At 51.8% G+C, this 26,434-nt stretch overlaps 2 protein-coding genes and 1 non-coding gene across 11 annotated transcripts in view; 2 read left to right on the top strand and 1 right to left on the bottom strand.

Moving 5' to 3' along the window:
* PBRM1 (polybromo 1) overlaps positions 1 to 4,905 on the bottom strand; it is a 552,328-nt gene extending 547,423 nt beyond the window's left edge. For 8 of the 9 annotated variants that reach the window (XM_085624197.1, XM_085624200.1, XM_085624201.1 and 5 more), the window contains exon 1: positions 4,701 to 4,891. The gene's annotated coding sequence lies outside the window, so the exon portion shown is untranslated. Of the gene's footprint in view, positions 1 to 4,700 lie in introns of all 9 variants that reach the window. The other variant, XM_085624202.1, reaches the window with a different exon arrangement.
* A 168-nt stretch (positions 4,906 to 5,073) lies between these two features.
* The window catches only part of GNL3 (G protein nucleolar 3), a 42,580-nt gene continuing 21,219 nt past the window's right edge, over positions 5,074 to 26,434 (top strand). Inside the window, exons 1-6 of the mRNA XM_085624206.1 lie at positions 5,074 to 5,227; positions 13,973 to 14,031; positions 14,290 to 14,427; positions 19,868 to 19,978; positions 23,842 to 23,925; positions 24,719 to 24,851. Of these exons, the coding sequence (XP_085480332.1) occupies positions 5,215 to 5,227; positions 13,973 to 14,031; positions 14,290 to 14,427; positions 19,868 to 19,978; positions 23,842 to 23,925; positions 24,719 to 24,851 (538 nt within the window). The 5' untranslated portion in view covers positions 5,074 to 5,214. The remainder of the gene's footprint in view (positions 5,228 to 13,972; positions 14,032 to 14,289; positions 14,428 to 19,867; positions 19,979 to 23,841; positions 23,926 to 24,718; positions 24,852 to 26,434) is intronic.
* On the top strand, positions 26,039 to 26,113 carry LOC146797238 (small nucleolar RNA SNORD19). The gene has a single exon (XR_014969333.1). It is a non-coding gene; the product is annotated as a small nucleolar RNA SNORD19 (small nucleolar RNA).

The following is a 26,434-nucleotide window of genomic DNA, read 5'->3' as shown; positions in this document are numbered from 1 at the left end:
TGTTACGGACTGCTACGTCCATGAGGAAATCTGTACTGATCAAGCGCGGTACCGCAAAGGCAGCCGCGTGTTTATTTTCGCATCACGCAAAAGTGAAAGCGCGATGCGAAAGTAAACACGCGGCTGACTTTGCTAAAGACAAATGCAAAGAAAAAAGTGCGTAGGGAGTAATGAAGGGGAGAGAGTCACGCCGCCGGTAAAAGATCAAATCCTGATGGGCGTGGCCAAAAGGAGACAAGGCGGCAACAAGGAGGGACTAAGAACCCTCCTTTACAATGAGAAGCCTGCGTTTTGCATGCAACATGACGAGAACCAATTAGAAAGATGGGCGGGGCTTCAACTTCGCCTCCGAGAATCGGAATCTGAATTGATTCCATGAAGCTCTCGAATGCCGAGAGCAGGGCATGCGCTGCTTTCGACAGCTGAGACTTAAAAAGTGTAGTAGCAGAAAGTGCTTGCTTACAAAGAAAAAAGTAGCTCCAGCGACAAAAGCAGCTGATTAAAGCTGAAAAGGAAGAGGTACTTGGTCCATGCTCCAGAGAAAACACAAACACGAGAAGAGAGACAGAAAACAGACAGGACATCACATGCAGTACCCAATGGAAAGCAAGAAAATTAGAGCAACAACAAAGCCAACAAATGGTAAGCAATGGCCAGGCTTTGCAGGCGAAACCTAAAAACGAGTACTTCATCAAAAACCCTGGGAGAATAGGTTTGTCTTTTTAAGACTATATATGTGCATCATTTTGCATTAAACCTGTGGCTGCCTTATTAACCTTTACATATGGCATACAAAAGGGTGTAGGGCAACTGCCACAGTACTAATGAAGGGGGGCAGCAGAAAATGTTTGAAAAGAAGGAGCGCAGCATGCACCGTTCTAGAGGACGGGAGGGAGGCATGTACAGTACGCACGGGGGGCAGCAGGCACAACAAAGTATTAAAGACTACTCATAAAAGAATACTACATTTCAATGCAGTAGAAATAGAATAACCATTTACTTTTCTTATCGCTTATTGAGTGCATGCTTGGCTTTTTGTACAGTGCTCCCCTGCTGTTTGGCTAGTTTTGCACAATACAAATATCACATAAATTCATGCACACGGTGAATGGGGGGGGGGGGGGGAAATACAGCAGACACAGGGCACCGGACAAGTGCAGCGGGGAGAGGCCTAGCAGAAGAGGGGTGCGGCGGGCCTAGCGGGGGATGCAGCAGGCCTAGCAGAGGAGGGGTGGTGCAGCAGCTCTAGTGGGGGTGCAGTACCTCTAGCGGAGGGAGGGGTGCAGCACGTCTAGCTGGGGGTGGAGCAAGTCTAGCTGAAGGGGGTGCAAGTCTATCTGAGGGGGGGTGCAGCCAGCAAGTCTAGCTGAGGGGGGGTGCAGCCAGCAAGTCTAGCTGAAGGGGGGTGCAGCCAGCAAGTCTAGCTGAAGGGGGGTGCAGCCAGCAAGTCTAGCGAGGGGGGGAAACAAGCTAGTCTAGCGGGGGGTGCAGCCAGCAAGTCTAGCCGAGGGGGGGGGTGCAGCCAGCAAGTCTAGCCGAGGGGGGGGGGGGGAGGGGTATGCAGCCAGCAAGTCTAGCCGAGGGGGGGGGGGGGGAGGGTTATGCAGCCAGCAAGTCTAGCCGAGAGAGGGGGGTGGAGGGTGTGCAGCCAGCAAGTCTAGCCGAGGGAGGGGGGTGGAGGGTGTGCAGCCAGCAAGTCTAGCCGGGGAGGGTGCAGCCCGCAAGTCTAGCCGAGGGAGGGGGGGGGGGGGGGGGGAGAGGGTATGCAGCCAGCAAGTCTAGCCGAGGGAGGGGGGTGGAGGGTGTGCAGCCAGCAAGTCTAGCGGGGGAGGGGTGTGCAGCCAGCAAGTCTAGCGGGGAGAGGGCTGTGCAGCCAGCAAGTCTAGCGGGGAGAGGGCTGTGCAGCCAGCAAGTCTAGCGGGGAGAGGGCTGTGCAGCCAGCAAGTCTAGCGGGGAGAGGGCTGTGCAGCCAGCAAGTCTAGCGGGGAGAGGGCTGTGCAGCCAGCAAGTCTAGCGGGGAGAGGGCTGTGCAGCCAGCAAGTCTAGCGGGGAGAGGGCTGTGCAGCCAGCAAGTCTAGCGGGGAGAGGGCTGTGCAGCCAGCAAGCCTAGCGGGGAGAGGGCTGTGCAGCCAGCAAGCCTGGCGGGGGCAGTGCGGCCAGCAGGTCTAGCCGGGGGGGGGGGGCGTCAGGTCTAGCCAGGGGGGGGTTTAGGGTGCAGCCAGCAGGTCTAGCCGGGAAGGGGGGCCCGGCAGGTCTAGCGGGAAGGGGGGGGGGTGCAGTCAGCAAGTCTAGCGGGGGGAGGGCTGTGCGGCCAGCAGGTCTAGCCGGGGGGGGGGGGGTGGTGCGGCCAGCCAGCCGGTCTAGCCGGGCTGTGCGGCCAGCAGGTCTAGCCGGGGGGGGGGGGGGTGGGTGCGGCCAGCGAGCCGGTCTAGCCAGGGGGGGTGCAGCCAGCAAGTCTAGCCGGGGGGGGGGGTGCAGCCAGCAAGTCTAGCCGGGGGGGTGCAGCCAGCAAGTCTGGCCGGGGGGGGGGGGGTGCAGCCAGCAGGTCTAGCCGGGGGGGGTATGCGCCCAGCAAGTCTAGCCGGGGGAGGGGTGCCGCCAGCAGGTCTAGCCGGGAGGGGTGCGGCCAGCAAGACTAGCTGGGGGGGGGTGCGGCCAGCAAGACTAGCCGGGGGGGGGGGGTGCGGCCAGCAAGACTAGCCGGGGGGGAGGTGCGGCCAGCAAGACTAGCCGGGGGGGTGCGGCCAGCAAGTCTAGTGGGCTGCTCTGATGAGGGGGTGCAGCGACTCTGATGGGGGGGTGCAGCAGCTCTCATAGGAGGGGGTGCAGCAGCTCTCATAGGGGGGGGTGCAGCAGCTCTCATAGGGGGGGGGGTGCAGCAGCTCTCATAGGGGGGGGGTGCAGCAGCTCTCATAGGGGGGGGTGCAGCAGCTCTCATAGGGGGGGGTGCAGCAGCTCTCATAGGGGGGGGTGCAGCAGCTCTCATAGGGGGGGGTGCAGCAGCTCTCATAGGGGGGGTGCAGCAGCTCTCATAGGGGGGGTGCAGCAGCTCTCATGGGGGGGTGCAGCAGCTCTCATGGGGGGGGTGCAGCAGCTCTCATGGGGGGGGTGCAGCAGCTCTCATGGGGGGGTGCAGCAGCTCTCATGGGGGGGGTGCAGCAGCTCTCACGGGGGGGTGCAGCAGCTCTCACGGGGGGGGTGCAGCAGCTCTCACGGGGGGGGTGCAGCAGCTCTCACGGGGGGGGTGCAGCAGCTCTCACGGGGGGGGTGCAGCAGCTCTCACGGGGGGGGTGCAGCAGCTCTCACGGGGGGGGTGCAGCAGCTCTCACGGGGGGGGTGCAGCAGCTCTCACGGGGGGGGTGCAGCAGCTCTCACGGGGGGGGTGCAGCAGCTCTCACGGGGGGGGTGCAGCAACTCATAGGGGGGGTGCAGCAACTCATAGGGGGGGTGCAGCAGCTCTCATGGGGGGGTGCAGCAGCTCTCATGGGGGGGTGCAGCAGCTCTCATGGGGGGGTGCAGCAGCTCTCATGGGGGGTGCAGCAGCTCTCATGGGGGGTGCAGCAGCTCTCATGGGGGGTGCAGCAGCTCTCATGGGGGGGTGCAGCAGCTCTCATGGGGGGGTGCAGCAGCTCTCATGGGGGGGTGCAGCAGCTCTCATGGGGGGGTGCAGCAGCTCTCATGGGGGGGTGCAGCAGCTCTCATGGGGGGGTGCAGCAGCTCTCATGGGGGGGTGCAGCAGCTCTCATGGGGGGTGCAGCAGCTCTCATAGGGGGTGCAGCAGCTCTCATAGGGGGTGCAGCAGCTCTCATAGGGGGTGCAGCAGCTCTCATAGGGGGTGCAGCAGCTCTCATAGGGGGTGCAGCAGCTCTCATAGGGGGTGCAGCAGCTCTCATAGGGGGTGCAGCAGCTCTCATAGGGGGTGCAGCAGCTCTCATAGGGGGTGCAGCAGCTCTCATAGGGGGTGCAGCAGCTCTCATAGGGGGTGCAGCAGCTCTCATAGGGGGTGCAGCAGCTCTCATAGGGGGTGCAGCAGCTCTCATAGGGGGTGCAGCAGCTCTCATAGGGGGTGCAGCAGCTCTCATAGGGGGTGCAGCAGCTCTCATAGGGGGTGCAGCAGCTCTCATAGGGGGTGCAGCAGCTCTCATAGGGGGTGCAGCAGCTCTCATAGGGGGTGCAGCAGCTCTCATAGGGGGTGCAGCAGCTCTCATAGGGGGTGCAGCAGCTCTCATAGGGGGTGAAGCAGCTCTCATAGGGGGTGAAGCAGCTCTCATAGGGGGTGAAGCAGCTCTCATAGGGGGTGAAGCAGCTCTCATAGGGGGTGAAGCAGCTCTCATAGGGGGTGAAGCAGCTCTCATAGGGGGTGAAGCAGCTCTAATAGGGGGGTGCAGCAGCTCTAATAGGGGGGTGCAGCAGCTCTAATAGGGCGTGCAGTAGCTCTAATAGGGGGTGCAGCAGCTCTAATAGGGGGTGCAGCAGCTCTAATAGGGGGTGCAGCAGCTCTAATAGGGGGTGGGTACTACACTTTTGCCTAGGGGAATGTCTGCAGAGAGAGCAGGGGCCACAGGAAGGGAGGGAATCGCAAGCAGGGGGAGTGCTGGTGCGGGGGACGTTGCTGACAGGACACTGAGATGACAGCAGGGGTGGGGGTGGTAACCGGGGCACCCTAAAGGTTCCTGGACTCGAGGAGCCCCCGCACTCACCGAGCGCCGCCTCCAGCTCCGCTGCTTCCAGCCCGGGAGCTGCTGCCACAGTGCAGGGGGTGGGGGGGCCGCCACGGCTCCGGTGGGGGCGCTGACACCGCTCCGGTCTCGGCAGCTCCGGGGAAGGCAAAGGACAATGGACGCTATTCACACCTACAGCACAGCGCCATCTTAGCCAACAGCAGCCGGACAGAGCAGGGGGCGTGGCCTCCATCCGCAGCCAATCGGAGCTGGTAGCCAATGGACGTCCTGACCTGGACGCACAACGCAAGCAGCGGCAGGTGGACGCTACTCACAACCGCGAGCGCGGACGTTCTCCGCTCAGTTTCCCTGCGCATTGCAGGGGCTTGCATCCGATTGGACAGTATGAGTGGGTCGTCACAGGAAGTCTGCGGGGTCAGGCGGATGTGATGCAGAAGGGGCGGGTTCTACTCTGTGCTTCGTTCCATCGTCCACGCTCTCTCTTCTGCTTCCATCTTGTTCTGATCGCACGTGGAGGAGCGAGTCCGGCGACATGAGGCGACCCAGTGAGTGCGGGCAACGGAAGACTGGGGGCAACGAGGGGGATGGGGGGGGCTGTATTGGGGCATCGATGAGGAGGAGATGGTGAGGTAGGTAGGGGGGGCGGCAGCCAGGAGGAGGTGGTGGTGGTGTGTGAGTGCGGGGGGGGGGGCGGTAGCCAGGAGGTGGTGTGTGTGTGTGTGTGGGCGGCAGCCAGGAGGTGGTGTGTGTGTGGGCGGCAGCCAGGAGGTGGTGTGTGGGGGGGGGCGGCAGCCAGGAGGTGGTGTGTGTTTGTGTGTGGGGGGGCGGCAGCCAGGAGGTGGTTTGTGTGTGTGGGGGGGCGGCAGCCAGGAGGTGGTGTGTGTTTGTGTGTGGGGAGGCGGCAGCCAGGAGGTGGTGTGTGGGGGGGGGGGGGCGGCAGCCAGGAGGTGGTGTGTGTGGGGGGGGGGGGGCAGCCAGGAGGGTGTGTGGGGGGGGGGGGGGGGCCGGCAGCCAGGAGGGTGTGTGTGGGGGGGGGCGGCAGCCAGGAGGTGGTGTGTGTGGGGGGGGGGGCAGCCAGGAGGGTGTGTGGGGGGGGGGGGGGCCGGCAGCCAGGAGGGTGTGTGTGGGGGGGGGGCGGCAGCCAGGAGGGTGTGTGGGGGGGGGGCGGCAGCCAGGAGGGTGTGTGTGGGGGGGGGCGGCAGCCAGGAGGTGGTGTGTGTGTGTGTGTGTGTGTGGGGCGGCAGCCAGGAGGCGGTGTGTGTGTGTGTGGGGCGGCAGCCAGGAGGTGGTGTGTGTGTGTGTGGGGCGGCAGCCAGGAGGTGGTGTGTGTGTGTGTGGGGCGGCAGCCAGGAGGTGGTGTGTGTGTGTGTGTGGGGCGGCAGCCAGGAGGTGGTGTGTGTGTGTGTGGGGCGGCAGCCAGGAGGTTGTGTGTGTGTGTGGGGGGGGGCGGCAGCCAGGAGGTGGTGTGTGTGTGTGGGGCGGCAGCCAGGAGGTGGTGTGTGTGTGTGTGGGGGGGGGCGGCAGCCAGGAGGTGGTGTGTGGGGGGGGGGCGGCAGCCAGGAGGTGGTGTGTGTGTGTGGGGGGGCGGCAGCCAGGAGGTGGTGTGTGTGTGTGGGGGGGGGGCGGCAGCCAGGAGGTGGTGTGGGGGGGGGGCGGCAGCCAGGAGGTGGTGTGGGGGGGGGGCGGCAGCCAGGAGGTGGTGTGTGTGGGGGGGGCGGCAGCCAAGAGGTGGTGTGTGTGGGGGGGGCGGCAGCCAGGAGGTGGTGTGTGTGGGGGGGGCGGCAGCCAGGAGGTGGTGTGTGTGGGGGGGGGCGGCAGCCAGGAGGTGGTGTGTGTGGGGGGGGCGGCAGCCAGGAGGTGGTGTGGGTGTGTGGGGGGGGCGGCAGCCAGGAGGTGGTGTGGGTGTGTGGGGGGGGCGGCAGCCAGGAGGTGGTGTGGGTGTGTGGGGGGGCGGCAGCCAGGAGGTGGTGTGGGTGTGTGGGGGGGCGGCAGCCAGGAGGTGGTGTGGGTGTGTGGGGGGGCGGCAGCCAGGAGGTGGTGTGGGTGTGTGGGGGGGCGGCAGCCAGGAGGTGGTGTGGGTGTGTGGGGGGGCGGCAGCCAGGAGGTGGTGTGGGTGTGTGGGGGGGCGGCAGCCAGGAGGTGGTGTGGGTGTGTGGGGGGGCGGCAGCCAGGAGGTGGTGTGGGTGTGTGGGGGGGGCAGCCAGGAGGTTGTGTGGGGGGGGGCAGCCAGGAGGTGGTGTGTGTGTGTGGAGGGGCGGCAGCCAGGAGGTGGTGTGTGTGTGGGGGGGGCGGCAGCCAGGAGGTGGTGTGTGAAAAGCAATTATGGGTTGATCATTCAAAGGTGGGTAGGGGGTTCTGAAAACTGAAATTCAGAAGTTATTGTATTGCGCTAACTAACTTGCACCACCTGCCATGCACTGCTAATGACCTCGTATTACATCACTCATGACCTCAGTGGCATCATCCAGTCAGTGACAGCCGCCTATAGTTTGATATTGAACCAATTCAACCTAGAATGTTTCCACAGGTGTACTATCATCATTCGTGATGACGATATAAACCTTACCACATGCCGAACACATAGCATACTCTTTTTGATGTTAGCCCACCTAAGAAGAAAAATGCCTCCATAGACTTTTTTTTCTTGAATGCCCTTCAAAAACGTTTGTGCTAAATTCACCATAACAGGATGGCCCCCTAACAGGCTTCACCTGACCGGTTTTTGTTCAGAGGCTGAAATGTATGTTATTGCAACTGAAAAGGCTCCACTGGGGTTTTTTTAATAATTGTCCATAATTTGGGGAAAGTTACATTCCATGCATTCTGGAGATGGGCACAATGACCTACAGCCTCACAGCTATGCTCAACACCAGTGGGACACATTTCAGTTATACATTATAGAACCGTCTGCAGTGCCTTAATCTTTAGAGACCACCTGGAACTAGACTACCACACAGTATACACATTTTTACGTCTCGCTCGGCGAACGCAGCGCGAAAGCGCTGTTGCCAGCGAGATCTATTGTTGCTGACTTGCCTCAGAAGTTGGACAGGAGATGGGCACGCGCACGTGGTGTGCACATCTCATGTCCCCGCAACCCTTTTTTAGGTCTCGCCTGACCCAGCGCATGCGCTGCTCTGGCGAGACTTATTGAGAGGGCTCCAAAAAGTGCTACCAGGCCAGCCTAGAGCTACAGTGCATGTGCGCGGGCGCGCGCGTCGCACTTTACCGCATTTACTTTTACTTTCATGGCCGCTTTGATGTTTGATCGCGATTGCGATCACTTTCACTTTAGCGGCCGTGCGCCGCTTGGCATAGCCAATAAGTCTCGCATGCTTGTTAGGACTTTTGCCCTGTATTTTCAGAATGTTTTGCAATTCATACCCTCTGATCATGGTTTTGGTTCGTGAAGAATGAGAAGCTGTCAGCAACATATTTTCCATCTCACACAAGCCATTGATATTGATATGATTATTATCCCCGCATATTACATTCTCACCAACTTGTTTCGCTTTAGTAATTAAAGTTTTACATACATGTATGTAAACCATCTGTGCATCACACGTGTTTCATATTGTTCCAAGGGTTTCTAGTGACACGACTTGTAATTTGCAGATCGCAGTCCCAGTATTCCAAGGCAATGTTACAAGATGCGGGACCCACCACACCGTCAGTGCCCGCCTTAACCAGTTCAAGAGATTCGCGTGCTGCATGATACATCACGACAGCACTGCACAAGAGCTGTCTGTTGAAGTACAACCCCTGTGAGTTTGTAGTCGTGCACTGCGTCTCGCACCGGAGCACAAACAGCTGCTTTCCTAATCACGGATGGCGCCGAAAAGCAAGTCAGCTCAGCCAAACACAATGCAAGTCCCAAGTAGAATGCCTGGAACATGCGAGATATAAATGACGGCATCCTCCCGCCCACGGAGCAGCTGCCAGTCATTTGCATGAATGTGGAACAAGATAGAAAGGGACTGTCTTGCATGACATTAGATCGAGGAAAATATATTTGCTTAGAATCTGTTGACCCTTGGCAATTCACCCAGACAAAGATTTAGACTTTTAAACTATATGAAGTGCATGCTAGACTTAGACAAATGAGAAGCGTATGGCTTTATGTCAATTCACATACATTTATTTGCGTCGCTTACAAAGTGGCACAGAGCTTGCACTGACAGAGAGGTCACTTCAAACGTCCCCCTTAAATAACAAGCATTTGCAATGCAATAGGTCTCGCATTTACGCGAGTTTGAGCTATTGACATTGCAAATAGTAATGCCTTTTATTTTTGTTTTAGTTTTAAAAACATAAATAAAAAGCATTATTTACAATGGCTGAAACTCTTGTAACTGCGAGACCTATTGCATTGCAAATGCTTGTTTAATGTGCACACAAGCTTTAATCTGCGAAATCAATAAATCAAACACTTATAAACCCTAGTACTCCACCATATAATCATTTTGCGTGTCAGCTTTAGATAAATTTCTACAACAAAGCGTTTTGTAGTATAAAGCACACGAGCTCCAAGCGTGGCGCGCTTTACACTTACAGCATGCCTCACCCCACTTACCGGCTCTTGTGGGGACTCTGCGATGCTCCTCGGCTGGTCTCGGTCTTCAGCTGGTCACTGCAGCAACACGCGGGGCTCCGTCTTGCTCACAGGAGCCTCGCCTGAAATCCTAATTTGGCCGCACCATGCGGCATTCACGAAGGCGGGGTGGGCTCCCGCCGGACTTCCTGTACTGATTTTTTTTTTTTTGTTCTTTGGGTGCTTTGGCGGCCCCCTCCCTGGGCCGTATCATGCCGTGCAGCATTTATTCAGGTGCCGCCACTGGGCACGAGCCGCAGGCCACGCCGATGTGCACGCTCACCCCGTGCCTACAACGCGCGCATGGCACTCTTTTTAACTTTCCCTTGTAGGAAGAGGTGGGTGTAGCATTACCCCTGAAGGCTTATGAAGGTGGCTGCGGGTGGGACAGGGAAGACAGGCTGTAGTACCAGCAACCAACTCATGCCTGCCCCCAGGTCTCGAGTATCTTGCATGTGAGTGTGCTAGGCACAGCCCCCTCCCTCTTAGACCCTCTCCACTACTTTCTTTCTTTCCTTCCTTCCTACTTTATTTCTTATCCCTTCCCTCCCCACCTTGCTCCTGTTCCTACTTTACTTTCTTTTCCCTCCGGACTTTCACCGCCAATCTCTTCCTTCTTCCTCACTCCTTCTTTCCTACCACGTTTGTTGTTACCTGTTTGCCTTCGACATACCACCTGACCATTGGATGTCAAATACCAATCACTTTATTCCTACTCCACAAATGGTTTGTAGCACTTTACAAGAACTCTAAATAAATAAAATATTGAAGGTTTCCCTCTTTGAGACAGTAACCGCTTGAGTCAGTCAGAGACATGGACCCATGTGTGCTGTTTCTGGAACAGGCACTCCCTTCCTCTAACTTTTACCTCGGTGAGGGCCTGGGGGAAGCAATTGTAAGGACTGAGAAATGCCCATTCCCCCAGAGGCAAGCGACCATCCAGGCTGAGGTGTGAGGAAGCATGTGTGGGAGGGAAGGACTTCAGAGCAGAGCGCTTTCCCACCCCTGAAAAGGGGTTGCCTGGTGTCTGACGCTAGTGGAGTTCACGGTCCTTGTTTGGGCCTTTCTTGGTCCAATAAAAATGTTTCACAACATAGCAGAGTATGTGGGATGAGAAGGAAGGCGGTGTGCATGGGTGGAATGTGACTTACGGTAGCTGTGCTGGATTGAAAATAGGGTTACCACTCTGTGGGTTCAACTTTAAGGCGGGGCTTTTGTTGCATGGGACATTCCCGATCCGCAGGAAGTGACATTGGATTACAAGTGTCACTGAGGAAGTTGCTGCTCACATAAAAGTGGAATTATGGCTAATGCTTAATGCAGTAGATAGGAGGCGTAGAGCCCACCACCGCACCCAACAGATGCCTCATCGCTGCTGGAGCTAAATCACCGAAGACCAGCTAACCACCACCCACACCCCGACACCCGCAACTTCAGACAGTGGATCAACGACTGCGCCAACACACTCGCCCCGCTCAAGAAACCCAACAGCCACACCAGCAAGAAAGCCACCTGGTTCACCGAAGGCCTCCAAACGAACATGCCGAAAATTGGAGAAGAACTGGCTCTGCGAACGGACAGCTACGCAGGCCACTAGAATGCCACTCGCGCAAACTATCACCTCATCAGATCCGCCAAAAGGGCCTCATTCAAAGACCGCCTTGATAACGCACACAACAGCAAAGAGCTCTTCAGCATCGTGAAGAAACTCTCCAACCCCAGCTCCAACACTGACATTTCACCTTCGCAAGACCTGTGCGACTCGCTGGCCACCTTCCACCGCAAGATCGCCGATATCCACGACTGCTTCAAAGTCACGACCTCCCAGACAACCACTGAGACTTCCGCCCCCACGACCACCACCCGCTCCAACCGCCTGCTCTCCTGGACCAACATCAATGACTAGGACACCAGCAAAATCATGAACACCATCCACTCCGGATCACCGCTAGACCCTTGCCCACACCACATCTTCAACAAAGCCAGCACAGCCATCGCATCCCATCTCTGGAAAGTAATCAACATCTCCTACGAGACAGCAACATTCCCGGAAAACTGGAAGCATGCCGAGATCAACGCCTTACTCAAGAAACCCATGGCAGACCTCAAGAACTTACCGCTTTTCCCTGCTCCCTCTCCCAGCGAAGGTAATCGAGAACCATCAATAAACTGACCCGCTACCTCGAGGAGAACATCCTGGACATGAGGACCCTGCTAGACAACAGAGAAACAGCGGCCCTCATCCTCCTGGACCTGTCAGCCGCCTTCGACAGTCTGCCACCGCACACTACGAACACTCCTACACGACGCTGGGATCCAAGAGAAGGCCCTGGACTGGACGACATCCTTCCTCTCCGGCAGAACAGGGTGTCTTTCCCCCCCTTTTCATCTCCAATGCCACAAAGATCTACGGCGTACCCCAGGGCTCATCCCCAGCCCAACGCTGTTCCACCTCTACATGGCACCTGTCGCCCGACAGCACAACCTCAACATAATCGCCGACGACACACCGCTAATCCTCTCCCTCACCAAAGACACTCACTGCCAAAACCAACCTCCCCGAAGGAATGAAGGCCATCACCGAAATGGATGCGGAACAGCTGACTGTAGCTGAACTCTGACAAGACGCAGGTCCTCATCCTCGGATCCACCCCTTCGGCCTGGGACGACTCCTGGTGGCCGACCACACTGGGAACAGCTCCAACTCCCACCGACCACGCACGCAACCTAGGAGTCATCCTCGACTCCACCCTCTCCATGACTAAGCAGGTCAATGCAGTCTCCTCCTCCTCCTGCTTCAACACCGTCCGCATGCTCCGTAGGATCTACAAGTGGAACCCTACCAAAATTAGAAGAATGGTCACCCAGGCCCTCGTCGGCAGCAGGTTGGACTACGATAACGCCCTCTACGCAGGAACTTCAGCCAAACTCCTGAGACGGCTGCAACGCATCCAGAACGCCTCTGCATGTCTGATCCTTGACATCCCCGCCGCAGCCACATCACAGCCCACCTGAGACCTGCACTGGCTACCCGTCAACAAGAGGATAACCTTCAAGCTCCTCACCCACGCACACAAAGCACTCCAACACCGGACCAGAATACATCAGACGATTCTGCTTCTACACCCCCACCCGCCAGCTCCGCTCCACTGGCCTCACCCTCTCCGCATTCCCCCCGCATCCAAAGAACGACTGTCGGCGGCAGATCTTTCTCCCACCTCGCCGCCTGGAATACCCTCCCCACCCACCTACGGCAGACCCAAGACCTGCTGACCTTCAGAAGACTTCTCAAAACCTGGCTCTTCGAGCTGTAGCAGCACCCCTGGCGCCTTGAGACCCTCCCGGATAAGTAGTGCACTTTACAAGTGATATGATTGATTACGGGTGAGTAGTCGCGCTTAAACACCTGATTTGATTTTGATTTATACGACTACGGTGTTGGTGATATCAATTTTCTTAAATTAAATGTCATCAGTTTTATCCGAGAACATGTCATGAGTGCTGTAATGTAAGAAGTAAATGGCGGTGAACAGCAGTGGGAAAAGTTATGCTCAGCTTAATTAAACATCTAAATTTTGCCTTACTGTTTTGGTGAATTTATATGGCCGTGTATGTATGCAGGCCTCAAATGTTACTGGACCTGCGGGTCTAGTAACTTAAATAATCTACTCAAACTAGCAGTAATGTGCATGACCCATTAACTTGTCTCACTGTGTGATCATAGGGAAAGATTTTATTTTTACAAAGACACCTTTTTCATTATCACGAGCACCTTCAAATGCGAGTTCCGCTTTTTTACTGTACCAAAAACACTCTTGTTTGATTTAATAGGCTACACGTTTGGTCCGTATATAATAATCCATCTCTCATATAGGGTACACCTAACCCGTAACTCAGCTTTTAGTTGACTAATAACAGCGCCGTCGATGCCGTAGCAAGAATATTTCTCATTCATGACCAGATAACTCCGTTTTAGAAAATATATTGCTAAAGCATGATGTGGTAGCGCGCTGTCATTTGCAGCCACCACCTTGTCTCTTGAAATTGCCACAAACGTTCGTACTAACATGCAGTTTTACTGATTATACTATTTAGTGAATTAACAATCTTTTGGAACTGGGTTTCAGCAAAAATGATCATTTGCTCATCACGAAGTAGTGGTCTCATTTGTTTTCAGCCTATTAGTGTTTTCCATCACTGTAAAAAAAAAGTGCTTTCATGCCTAATGAAATGTCATTTGAAATGTTTGTACAGTTCACTTATTAGATATTTAAATGTGACATCCTACAGCCTTTCACCTAACATTATTTGTACTGCACCATTTAGTCAGTTCACTGTACAATATCTTCAACTGATTTTCTCAGACTCCAAAGTTAACTGTATAAAGACACTAACTTTTGACCTCTCTGAACTCAGAGCAAATATAAGTTAAACAATACGGGTTTAAAGGCCTCTTTACTTCTCAGATTCACTTTGAATAAACAGAACACCTGTTCTTTGTCAGCTCGCCAGAACAAGTTAGTAGACCCTACGAATGGCTCTCCCTGACATCTGTCTTGCCATAGCGAGTGGGTGAGATTTCTCGGCCTCGCATATATGCATGACTGTAGATGTATAAATATAACATAAAAGGTGAGACACGAACAACGCTAATGTGCGAGTATGTACTTTTCTTAAATAACCTTTTCTTTTCCACCAGAGTTAAAGAAGGCGAGTAAACGCATGTCCTGTAGCAAGCGGTTTAAAATCCAGAAAAAGGTAAACCTGCAGCTGTCTTCGTGCGTAAATGCTTGCTTCTTTTGACTATGTATGGACCTCTTCCTTCCCAGTCTGGGATGCTGTCTTTTCACCCATTTTTGTAAAGAAGTCTGCTGGACCTTGCTCACAGAACTACCCTTTAGACATACTAAGAGCCCACTGCCCATTTCTAATAAAGCGTAATATCCAGTTTGTCAATTCCATATTCTGTTGCTTTTGTTCGGTTCGGGCCATAACAATATTTGTTCTTGGTGATAGGTCCGGGAGCACAATCGAAAGCTTCGAAAGGAAGCAAAGAAAGGGGGGCCCAAAAGAGCAAAGAAAGACCCTGGAGTTCCAAATGACGCCCCCTTCAAGGAAGAAGTACTGAGGGAAGCGGAGCTGAGAAAACAGCGGGTGAGAAACTGCTTTCATTCATCTACCTACCAACTGCATATTTTGTGAGCGTTCCAGGGATTTTTTTGCTTTTGGATATATGTAGTGAACAGCCTGACCTGGGCACTCGATAAGGTAGCAACAGTACAATAATAATGTAGGCCATATGTCCAGGGTTCTAACACAGGCCCCCGCGGTGCGGGGGGAGGGCCCCTTGGTACTGCACACTGGCCGAACAGCTCCTGATTGAGCCTGGAGGGGGCCCCTCTACGTACCGTGCAGGGAGGCCACCTCACTTTTCGTTACGCCAGTGCATATATCCCAAAATATTTTGCGCGCACATCTCTATTGCAAAAAAAGTCACTGAGGTTTTTGGCATTAGATCGATGTGCATTTCACTTCCCATACTTATTTTGTCCCATCCAGTTTCTACTAAAAGTGCCTATCAAATCAAACCAAATCCCATCCCCCTAAACATATCGCCCTTCTCAACAAAAAACTCCAAATCATGTGACCCTTCATCTAACCCCAATGGTGAACATTACATCCTAATTTTAAAGAAAACATAACCTCTAACCTGTGTGCCCTAAATCAATGCATTGAGTAAGATGTGTATCGAGTGGAGGATTTGAAAATTCAGAACAAGTGCCTGGATGGGCAATACATAGAATATTAATACGCTAAAAGTAAACTAACCAATTTTACATCTTTTGACGTGATGAAGAAAAAGGAGAAAATAAAACTGATTACTTTGGATGTGTACTACTTCAAGATGCCAATGTGTATACGGCTGTGCAACCTGATTGTGACCCACTAAACGTTGGCCACTTCTTTCAAATGAATTATGCTCCGGTGCGTAGGAACGGCACACTATTTCAGTTGCTGCCCGCTAAATGGGAATAAAATTAAAGGAAACACACACTACACAAGAAGAAACGTTGTGTGGAAAATGTATTAATCTTGACACTCGTTCAGCCGTGTTGTACCCTGTGAAAAAGTATGTCTTGTCTTGCCATTTTGTGTTTAACCCACCCTTCATCACTGACCTCTGTATCACGAACGCGCTGGGGCTTCACTCTTGACTTGCCTCATTCCTGCACGTATGCCCACACCTTGTTCGTGCCCCAGACTGCCTAAAACTGACCAACCAATGCTCAACCAGGCGGACAGGGAGTTTTCCCAGATGCTTGTCGTCCTCACCCTGCCTTTCACCCTGCAGGGTTTGACAGCTACCATCTTCAGACTTATCAGATTGACCTCTGCTTGTTGTGTAATTATGGGTTTCAACTATGCCCTGCAGGGGCCCAACAGTGACAATCTGTTTACTTATCAGATTGACCTCTGCTTGTATAATTATGGTGTTCATTGTTTTACTGTACATGTCTCCCGTTGTATAATTATGGTCATCGTTTACTGTACGCATCCCCCTTTACATAAACATGGTGGTCTTTCTTTACTGTACACGCAGGGGGTGGAGACGAAGGGTATATAAGACGTGGAACCAAAGTGCTTGGCAGACTGCCTCCTCAGACAGGCTGCGGGTGTCTGTTGCCGATGGGGCTCTCCATCTCATGAGATTGTAATAAATATCCTTTCACTCGTACTCCAGTGTTGGTCTCCTTTTGTATCCCGAACCCGTGGACGAAGGGTGACCCTGCACCTTTGGTGAAGGAGACCCCCCAAATCCACATGTGCTTCAGGATACCTTTGTCTTGACGGGTACTTCTCACATGATATTGTTCAGAGCCTTTTCTTGCAATTAAGGGACATGAGCCACGGAGTGCTTGAGTCTTATTCTACCCACAGTTCGTGTCTTTAGCAGTTGTTTGCTGCAAGGCTGCCTGTCATCAAATGGGAAACCCCTTCAATTACAATAGTAAACAGTGCAGCATCTCCTGGCTTGCCAGTTATCCTCCATGGGGCAGTCAGGTAGTTAAGTGGGTCAATTTTTCGTTGTTGCATGTATTGTCGTTTGGCTCTATTCCCTTTGTGTAGCTGTTTTGAGAATGGCTTTGATGTTTAGGGACTGCCACACTTAAGTCCTTACCCGCTACTCATTTGGGGGGGGGGGGGGGGGGGGGTTGTGGATGTTGCCTCCTATTCAATGAATTTTCATGCAACCGTATCTTCTATTACTGTCCCATTGTGTAATGCCCTTGCTGCACTTCTCCTTAGGGAGCTTGATTCATGCTTTCTTCAGTTCCATTTTACAATGGTTCAGGTGGGTTTGTATAGAACACAAATTTACAAGATAAAAGGCCTGGAGCTTTGCCAATTGATGTATCCTTTATTCAGCTCACATGCCCTTTGGCAAAGTGAGGGGTGTACATGCATGGCTTTCCAGCGTGGCAACTGCCAGTGAGTCACTGGACCTCCTTGGCACAGTTAAACCACTGTTGGTATGTTCCGGGGCATTGTTCAAACTGTTGTCGACACTGTATTAGTGTAATGTCAGATCACTGCTGGGTGGGTCTATCTGTCGCGTTCTGTTAAGTTTGTGTTGTAGCCAGTACGACAGCACGCACTAATTTGTAATGGAATGTGTTACAACTGCATTAAAATTTGGAGACGTGAGCAAAACCTGTACCATTTTAAGAACTTGGATTTAATCTATTTCTGGGTCGAAATAGGGCAATTGTTTACAGGGCTAGGAGCCCATTCAAACTATTCTCATGCTCCCAGATTTACCTTTTTGTTTGTGTGTTTTTAATGGCAAATGTCATTTAGGTCTCGCCTGAACCGGCGCGCATGCGCTGCTCTGCTAGGCTTCTAGTAAGAACTTTTAACTTGGACTACACGCTCGCGCGTATGCTTTTATTTGTGCTCATCTGCTTTTGGCCTTTGTGTGTCTTTCTAAGACTGGAGCGAGCAGCAGCACGGCCGGATGCCAGCTGCATTCCTGACATACCTTCGTGGCTGTGCTTGTTTTGTGTAAGGCCCCCTCTGCTAGAAGCAAGCACGCTGTTTACTGTTCGTTTTCTTCCAAATGAGTGGCTGTACTTCACTAAATGTGGTTGTAGTCTATCAGGTAGGCTTCTTCCCATTGTCATCTGGCTTGCACGCCCCCTCCCGTGTGTGACTGGATTTACCAGAGCATCCACTAATCCGCAAAACAAGCTGGGAAAGACCGCACGCATCCCGTGTGACCTGGGCCCCCTCTACATGCTGAGCTTCGTGGGAGCCCCCCACGCCAGCCAGGTAGCTGCCACACTCTGCGCCGGGGTCTGCATGTGCATTTGGCAGAGCACGGACACGGCACTGAGACTTGCACTCTCAAAGACCATGTGTTTAGGGGATAAGTCTTGCTCGTGGTGTCTGAATGTCACGTTATAGAGGTAAAATGCGCTTGTTGCCTTGAGGGCATACAGCGCCATCTCTGCTCTGTTAGAGCTGCCGTCTGAGTAGAGCCCTGCGCGGGAGGGGGGGGAATCAGCGAACTGGCAGCACAGCAGCGTATGCTTTTTAACAACCAAACTGACGCTGTGTGCCCCTGAGCGGTACAGCTTCACCTCACATACAGGTCAGCATCCCCCGCACCTAATCTGTGTCCTCTCTCACACAGGAACAAAATGGGTCACTAAGCAGTACATGGCTCCCACACATCTGGGATTGGGGCAGTCTTACACAATTGGCTGTGGCATTCCTGCTGTAACCAGCAGGTGCTACAAAATCATGTGCGCACGCATTACTGAACTGTGTATGTCCCAATATGTTTGGTTTTCGTTACAAAAGCAAGCACGTTTCACTTACTGTACCCTCGTGCACACGCTCCTGCGCCTTTTGTGTACTTTGCTATAGTGCACACTGCTGGGCAATACATGCTTCTTTGAGCGCCGTGGTGAACCATGCATTCTTTCTATAAACCACGGTTGTGGCCACACCGCAGGGCAATGCATGCTTCCTTCAGTGCAGGTTAGCACCGTGGTGAACCATGCGTTCTTTCTACAAACCACGGTTGTGGCCACACTGCTGGGCAATGCATGCTTCCTTCAGTGCAGGTTAGCACCGTGGTGAACCATGCTTTCTTTCTATAAAGCACGAGTGCGACACTGCTGGGCATTGCATGCTTCCTTCAGTGCAGGTTAGCCACGTGGTGAACCATGCTTTCTTTCTATAAACCACGGTTGTGGCCACACTGCTGGGCATTGCATGCTTTCAGTTAGACAATGATGCAAGTGCACTCACGGCGGTCTTGTGTACTTCTACATACTGTAGTTGGGCAAGCACTGCTCAGCCCAACATGCTTCGAAGACTGGGTAGTTACGCAAATTGCTGAACCAGTCATGCTTAATCTTCATTTCCGGTGTGCCCACATTGCAGAGCCTCGAATACCTTCAATCAGTTACAATGACGTGCACACGCCCTCTGCCGTGCATTTCCTGCGTCAGGTACCAGTTCTGCATATTTCTAAACCAGGCATGTTTGTAATATTGTGCAGTTGTGCACAGTACTGAGCATTTTCTTTTCCTATACGGATCAATTGTGTACAAAAAACTGTGCCCTAAATGCTACCTACAACCAACACCCTCGCTCACATTACATGCTTCGTTTACCATGCAGTTGCACATAGTGTCAGTCCTTAAATGCTTGCTGTGAAAATAATTTGTGTATACTGTTGAGCCATGCTTTCTTTTCGCACAGTACAATTGTACTCACACGTTTGTGCCATGCATGCTTTTATATAAATTACTGTACTCTGCTAGTATTATAGCTGTTACACCCTTGCATGCTTCCTGTATTGTGCAGTTGTGCACACTGAGTCCTATGTTTTGTTGTACATTGCAGTTGTGCATATTACACAACACCCTAGCATTGTGCACACTGTTGCGCTATGCTTGTACCCTGTCCCTCTCACACATATACCCTCTCACTTACTCTCTCCGTGACTGTTATACAGGTATTATTTCCCAACCTTCACCCTCCTGTTATTTGTCTCCCCCCATCCCCCCCCCCCCCCCCCCATACAAAACAAGCAACCATTGGAACAGGCAGATAGAGGTTGCCAGCATTTAAAGGACAAGAAAAACCTCAAAACATTGTTTATACTTTTTTAAATATGGTTGTCCAGTTGTACATGCTTTCTTGGTCATATATAAGGTTACAAAAATGCTTCTCACACTTTATTATAACTTTCAGCATGCTGCAGACTTCTGCACAGCTTAAAGACATAGGCAAAGTCAATATCACTGGCTAAACACTTATAAGGACCCAAAGGCGAGACCTATTTGCTATGCCAATGCTGGTTTAAAATAGTCTTTACTTGGCCCTGAATCGGGCTTGCCTGTGATAGGCAAGCATATTGTGTATTGATCTGACTTCTCTAGTGTGTGAACTAACCAGTAGCAAGCTTGTTACTTCCTCTTGCACCTTCAATGGCGCCTGTGAGGCATTCCTACTTCTCTAAAGTCATGTTAAGCATTTTCATGTTTTCGTTAACAGGTGATGTTTTTCTTTCCATTAGCTCGAAGAGCTAAAACAAAAACAAAAGCTTGAACGGCAGCAAGAGCAAGCCAAGAGAAGGAAAGCAGATGCTAAGAAAGAGTCTGCGGTCAAGAAGGAACCACAGAAGCTGGTATGTTGGGTCTGCACTCTCACTGTTGTAATGTTGCAGTGGTTTGAAGTTAACAATCAAAGTTGCAGGTGATCTACTCTTTCGTGGAAAAAATGTGCAGCACCCTTTGAACATTTGCAGAAAAAAATTCTGATTTAAATATCCCATGTAGAGTGTATTTTTGAAAGAACATTGAACCCTTGCTTGACATTGTATTTACTACCCCTGATAAGGCGTCCAAGCGCTTATTGGCGAGTAGCGCCCTACTCCACAGCCTTATTAGAACAGTGCATTTAATTTGCATGTTGTGTGTAAAATAAAACCTGTTTTGAATGAATGTTATTTGTGTGTATGTAGGAAGCTGGCTCTTTTTTGTGATGTATCAATACGTTGATATACAGTTTAGAGTCCAGGGGTTCCCTCCTGAGTGGACAGGGACTTGCAATGGAGTCCCAAAGCTCTCTATTATGGGGTAGTGTGGTTGAGAGCCTTAGGCCTAACACAGAGGAATGCCAGACGTCTGAAAATACAGTGATTAACAAATGACACGACTCGAGAAGGAGCTCCTTACCAACTTATAAATGTAGCAAGTATGTTTATATATCTTTAGGCATCAGAGAAATCATTCAGGTTAGTACGCTTTTAAATATACATTCTTTTCACTTGAAAAAGTGGGCACAGTACACCTTCAGAGCTCTGCAATGTTATCCTATGGAAGGAAAAGAAAGTTCTGCAAACAGGCACAGATTCCCTAGAAGATCCCCCTGGGCTCGAGCTCTGCCGTGTAAGGCCTAAGCTCCTGAGGCTCTGTTCCCTCTGGGGTTGACAGTTCTTCTCCCTGAGGAGAGGGGACTTGATTTGGTGTCTGAATAGAAGCTGGCTTCCCAGACTTCTTGCCCTTTCTCTTGGAAGGTTGGTCCATACTTTCAAGCTCCAACACTCCTTTCACCCTGGGTTTTACAATGTGCTTGTTTTTACGCACACCCATTCAGTTCTACCCAGCATGACTACATGGGTTTTCTGTTCGTCCTCAGACCATGCGGAGGACTCCAATCCTTACCAAGCACACTGTACACGCATTGCAGGTGTTAACCACCTTCTGACCAGTAACCCCCTCGCCATTTTGGATACTGAGAAAGTGGCTCTGTATATACTGCCCCAAAGTAAGGTTCAGTGTGCACAGAGTCCACAGTCCCCAGAGGTTTGGCAGAGGCTAAAGTTATATAGAACCTTACTCTCAAGTGGTAGCTTGGTCGAGTAGTAAGGCAGTATCAGAGGACAGTGTAAAGGATTTGTTGTACACACTCAGGAAGCAAATGGTCTCACACACTCAATAACTGAACTGAAGGAGCAAGGCCGTGAGGTCCTTCTGGGTTTTCGCGGTTGCTGACCACTGGAGATGCCGGGATATAGCAGGAGCAGGGTTGAGTGTCGACAGGCCTGTAGGGCTTGGGGCCAAGTCGGTAGGTGCCGTCCTCTTGGTAGCAGCTGTGGTAGGTCGTCTTTCTTGTTTCGGAATCTGGAATCTAAGGCAGGAAGGTTCAGGGTGCCCCTAAATACTAGATTTAGGGGTGTTACAGGTAGGTAGAGGTCAGGGACCAATAGGTCCCTTCCCTGGGGTGGGTACACCCCCTAGCCTGCCACTCTCCAGTGGGAGAGGGGCAGGAGCCTAGTCCTGATTGGGTAGGGCGCCTCATCCTCAAGATGGCAAGAGCCCGGAGTTGTGCTGCTCCTCACCTCCCCCACCTGAGGGGTGGGGTTGGCAGAGGCTGGCACACCCTTTCCTCACTTGGGTTTTCCTGCCGATCTTCCCGCCAGAGTGGGGGTTAGAACCGGTGGGGGCCAGTTGCTGAGTACAGCAAGTGGCCTTGAGAAGCTCACAAAGGCAGCTTGCTACATTAAATCCCACACTGGCATCCGTGTGGGTTTAATGTGCTAAGAAGTTTGATACCAAATTTCTCAGTCTTCGGTGCAGCCATCATGATGCTTTGGAGTTCATGACTATTTCCCAGCACCATATACTCTTGATGGCAGCACTGCATTTAGTGCCCAGGAATTGACCTGGGTACTGTAGAGGTACAGGGCTCATGCACCTGTAACCACACCACTGGCATAGGGCACCCAGCTAGAGGGGTGATTGAGGTATGCCAGGGCAGTGTTTTTGTGGGCATGGCACACAGGGATGTGTGCCATGTCGACTGTTTTGTTCTGCACCAAGACACTCAGCCTGCAAGGGCAGTGTCAGGGCACAGGGCCTCTAAGGGTGGCACAATAAGTGCTGCTCCTAAGGGCCTTCTTTGGTCACAGGGCTCTGGGTACCATTTACCAGGGGCTGACATGTGGCCAGTGATGCCAATTGGGTTTAGGCTTCAATGAAGTTTTAGGGAAGGAACACAGGCCCTGGGCACCGGATTGGCAGGAGCCCATGGCACACTGAAAGTACATTCAGCAATTCAGCAAAAAACGGGGGCATACCATGCAAGAAAGATGGCACTTTCTCACAGGCGCCTTTAGAAGACTTTAATTTTTCTTGATTACCTTCAAAGCCCTTAGTCAGGGTATCCTTCATAAGGCCATAAGACTCAGCATCTGTCTAAGTCTGTCAGTAGCCTGTCCCTACACTTTCACGAACAGGCCCCAAAGAGATCCATATTTTTCAACGGTTTCTGTTTACAGGCCCTCTCAAAAGCGGTAAACCATTTGGTGATATCACATTCCGAGTATTTGGGAACAATCCCTTTGGGGATTTTATGGTCAAAACCATCTTCCCTATTTATAATTTTGCTGCTGCCAGATATGGGCCATAGGCCCATCTCAGCTCTTCTATGGCCAGGAGTTCAGCCTCTAATGCTATCGCCATGACCAGCTTCTGAAGAGCTGCATCTTCAGTATCCAATTCTTCTCAGACCTTACTAGGAATGCTCTTGGTGGCATTGCTTTCTGTTTGATTGCTGCTGGAATCGTAGTCTACTTAATCCACTTCACCATCTAGCTCCCCCTCTCCAAATGGGGTTTCTCCCTCAGCCATAGTCCTAGCCTTTTCTGCAAGCAACGTTTGCAAGAGTGCTGGTGCCGGGCTATGCAGAGGGTCTTGAATCAGTTCAACTTAAGGTTCTTGTAGGGCCCAGGTTTAGCTCCTGGGAGAAACCTGCTACACCAGCCATTGTTTAAAAGGAGTTTGGACCTTTTTAGAAAAGAGACAAAACACTACTTTCTAAAGGCCTAACATTACTACTTTTAAATTCTAAACGATTTTGTAGAGAGTCTTCACCAAGGCCCTTAACAGCTATTTTATGGAATGTGACATGTAGTGTGTTCACTTTTGTCTGCACCAAGACACACACCTGCAATGGCAGTCGTGCATGTGCTTGGTGTGGACTTGCAGTGGAAGGTAAAGCTCTTGCCAATTGAGGCAACACTTGTACAGTTTTGCGAAAGCATCGATCACTGGGGCCCTGGTTAGCAGAAACAGTGTACTTTCAGTTGAAATAACATAAATTGCCAGGCAAAAAGTGTGGCTGACCATGTAAGAGGGGGACTTTGCTATTGTGTGGATAAAGTATTGGTGCTCTAAAAGATTTCTCTTGACATTAGGTGTAACTCGGACTGTCGTGTAGGTAGTTATTGATGGTGAACCCATGGAAGGAACTCAGAATGCTTTACATACATGACTTCCACTTACAGTATCCATAAATATTGGTGGTAAGTAAGGAGGGCAGTAGGTCTAATCCCTCTTTACTTTCATGACCTCCAGTTACAGCTTTGCAAAACCTCTTCCTGTTTGCTTCCATAAATATTGGTGGTTTATGGTCGCCGTTTTTCAGTCCATCTTGAGGTCTTTGTATAGTGCTGCTGTTTCTCATATCCAGTTTCCCTTCTTCTAGGATCCTTCCAGCAAGAAGCCAACAAAGACGGTCCAGGCTCATGATAAACATACTCCAGCTTTCTTTTGTAGGGAACTGAACAAGGTTAGTTATTGATGAAGCTGGATCAGGCCAACTGTCAGTACTTCGCTGTTTGTGTGTTTTATTTTTTGTTTTTTTTGTTTTTTTAGAAGTGATCTGGAGTGTGAAATCTAGAAAGGAATATCTGAAAAGATGGGAGCGGTGGGTAGTGAACTCCAGTGAGCTGCAACACTGTTCATATTCTCAATTTTTGGGACTGGAATGCCCCACGTGATACAGGGGCAAGCACCGGGCTGTTCTAGCGTGTAGCATGCTGGGACCATCTCTGGTAGCGTGAGGTCCAGAACCTGTGCTGTGGCATAGGAGAGCCACAGTGTGCCCTCACAATGCACATGGGACTACTGCACAAGGCTTGAGTGTGGCACATAAGTGGTGGTGGCTGTTATACTATGTAAAGCTTTAATGTGACCAGGCCTTTTACCCTCCGTGCAGAAGAGAATGTAGTCTTGTGCAAGGTTCTGATAGAAACCCCCAGAATCTTGCGTGACATCCTAAGTGCATGTTGTGTGGTGTTTATGGTGGTAGTTGTGCCAGTGGTCCATTATGCATGCTCCTGGTTTAATATGGCACAAAATGGAGGGTGTAGACCGCTCCGTCGCATTCTATGACTGGAGCGAGAGATGGTGAGGCTAAGTTGAATCAAGTCTGGACTTTGCCTTGATTTCCTATATTCTGATGTGCCCACTAGTCGCTGCTTGTTCATTGGCATGCATCTAGCCTTCCTTGTCTTTGCTTGAGTACATGGTGAGCACAGTATGGCATGAGATGTTCCATCTGACCACAGCCTTTCTTTTAGGTTTTGAAAGAAGCGGACGTAGTCCTGGAGGTGTTGGATGCTAGAGATCCCCTTGGTTGCAGGTGCCCTCAGGTGGAGCAGGCAGTTCATGCTTCCGGAAGCAAGAAGCTAGTTTTGATTTTAAATAAAATTGGTGAGTAGACTTTCCGAACATGTTGCGTTTCCCAGTGATCACATGCATGTTCGTGTGGTCAGCATCTTGTTTCTCTCAATGATTCCATGCACACGTTTTCCAGTGATGTGTGTTCCCATGTGGTGTTGGCAGCTTCCGTTTCCCAGTGATCCTGTACATGCCTTGTGTCCATGTGGTGTCAGCACATTGCATTTCCCAGTGATCTGGACACGCGTGTCCGTGTAGGTCAGCAGGCTCTCGTTTCTCAGTTATCTGTGCATGCCCGTGTGGTGTTACCAGCTTGTTTCCCAGTAATCCTGTACCCGCCCTTTGTCCATATTGTGTTAGCAGCTCACGTTTCCCATGCGTTGTCAGCACACATTTTCCCAGTGATCCCATTGACATGTTTCCCTGTGATCTGCACATGCCTGTCAATATAGTCTGCAGGCTCACGTTTCCCAGTGATCTGTGCATGCCCGTGTGGTGGTGTTTCCCAATAATGCCTTGGGATACACTCTGGATGCATCTGAAAGCCTTTTTTCACACCTACGAAAGGGGTGGCATAGTCGCAAAAAAAGCAGGCAAAGGTAAGAACTACCTTATCGCAGTGCTTGAATGTTTTCTAACACCCAGTTTATACTTACAGTGCCTGGTATGGTAGGCATCAAGGGTTTGTACTTCTAACTGCTGATCCAGCGTGTGAGAACATGCCTCTTTATGCATGGTTAAACCCCACCTTTTGCCTGGTTTGTGGTTTCAAATGTAGTGCACAGGGTCCCTGGTTACCAGGTCCTCTGTGTAATTTCTTTTTCCCTAAAACATATCCACAATTGGTACCTCTGCCTCCTGTAAGTCCCTAGTAAAAGTCTCGAAGAGATCTACTCAAAGACCCAAGATCCATTTCTCCCGCTCATTCTGCACCCGCTGCCCACGGCACGAGACTGAGTGGACAGTAAAGTCTCCCAAGCAATCATGACCTTCTGTCCAGAGTTGGCTGCCCTGTCCTGATATCTATCTACAATCCCCTGGTCTGTTGATCAAAGGGTGTCTCTACGACCCCCCCCCCCCCCCCCCCCCCCCCCCCCCCCCCCCGTCCCAACCTACCTCTGCTAACTCTTCTGATGGAACGTGTCTGATTTACCAACTAGAGATGATTCTTCTGTGTTGCTCTCGCTTGCATAGACGTGTAGGTGTAAATGTAGCTTTGAGAGAGATGATGACACTGAAAACGATCTGAAAATCCACTGAAGACCGTCAGATCCAACTCTGATCTCTCACAAGCTCCATAATGCCGTGTCCACTGTTTACTTTTGAGCACAGTGTGCATCTTGTCGTATGTTTGAAGCAAACCCAAGAACTGGTGTGGTATGATTCGGCTTTAAAAGGTCACATTTGGACAGTTTAGCAGCCTGAATCTTTTCTGGATTCACATGCTGTGAATCATTCTGCCATTGAGTGATTGGGTCAGGAAACATCTTGTTTTCTTCTGGGTGTCATCAAATATTTGATTTAAACGCCTCCTGCCAGATTGTAGGCTGCAAATAGACGCAGCAGTCCCCATCGGTGTAGTTGATGCACCCTAGGGACTGGCTGATCGGATGAAG

This window comes from Triturus cristatus, chromosome 9 (genome assembly GCF_964204655.1).
Source record: "Triturus cristatus chromosome 9, aTriCri1.1, whole genome shotgun sequence".
NCBI lineage: Eukaryota > Metazoa > Chordata > Amphibia > Caudata > Salamandridae > Triturus > Triturus cristatus.
This window is presented reverse-complemented; position numbering and strand designations above follow the sequence as displayed.